At 55.4% G+C, this 260-nt stretch overlaps 1 protein-coding gene across 1 annotated transcript in view; it reads right to left on the bottom strand.

Moving 5' to 3' along the window:
* The window catches only part of LOC119594579 (nephrin-like), a gene marked incomplete at its 3' end in the record, with an annotated part of 109,909 nt that overhangs the window by 32,226 nt on the left and 77,423 nt on the right, over positions 1 to 260 (bottom strand). The window contains 1 exon segment of the mRNA XM_037943616.1: positions 45 to 204. Coding sequence (XP_037799544.1) covers positions 45 to 204 — 160 coding nt within the window.

Genomic DNA, 260 nt, shown 5'->3' with positions numbered 1-260 from the left:
AATACAAAAAGACGCAAACCACACTTCGGGGAGGAAATACTCACACTTAACGTCGAGCCTGAGTGTGTTCGATACTCCGTCCCCGACAGGATTGAGGGCGTGGCAGGAGTACAGCCCCGCCCACGCCCTCACCACCCGCTGCAGGACCAGAGCGTGGTTGCTGACTATGACGCCCGCGCTGACGTTATGGTTGAGCACCTGGTTCTGAGGAGGAAAACGGTGCTGTCAGTCAGTGCGTTATTTATTGGGAAGACAATTGG

The sequence above is a fragment of the Penaeus monodon genome, chromosome 34, assembly GCF_015228065.2.
Source record: "Penaeus monodon isolate SGIC_2016 chromosome 34, NSTDA_Pmon_1, whole genome shotgun sequence".
In the NCBI taxonomy this organism is placed as follows: domain Eukaryota; kingdom Metazoa; phylum Arthropoda; class Malacostraca; order Decapoda; family Penaeidae; genus Penaeus; species Penaeus monodon.
This window is presented reverse-complemented; position numbering and strand designations above follow the sequence as displayed.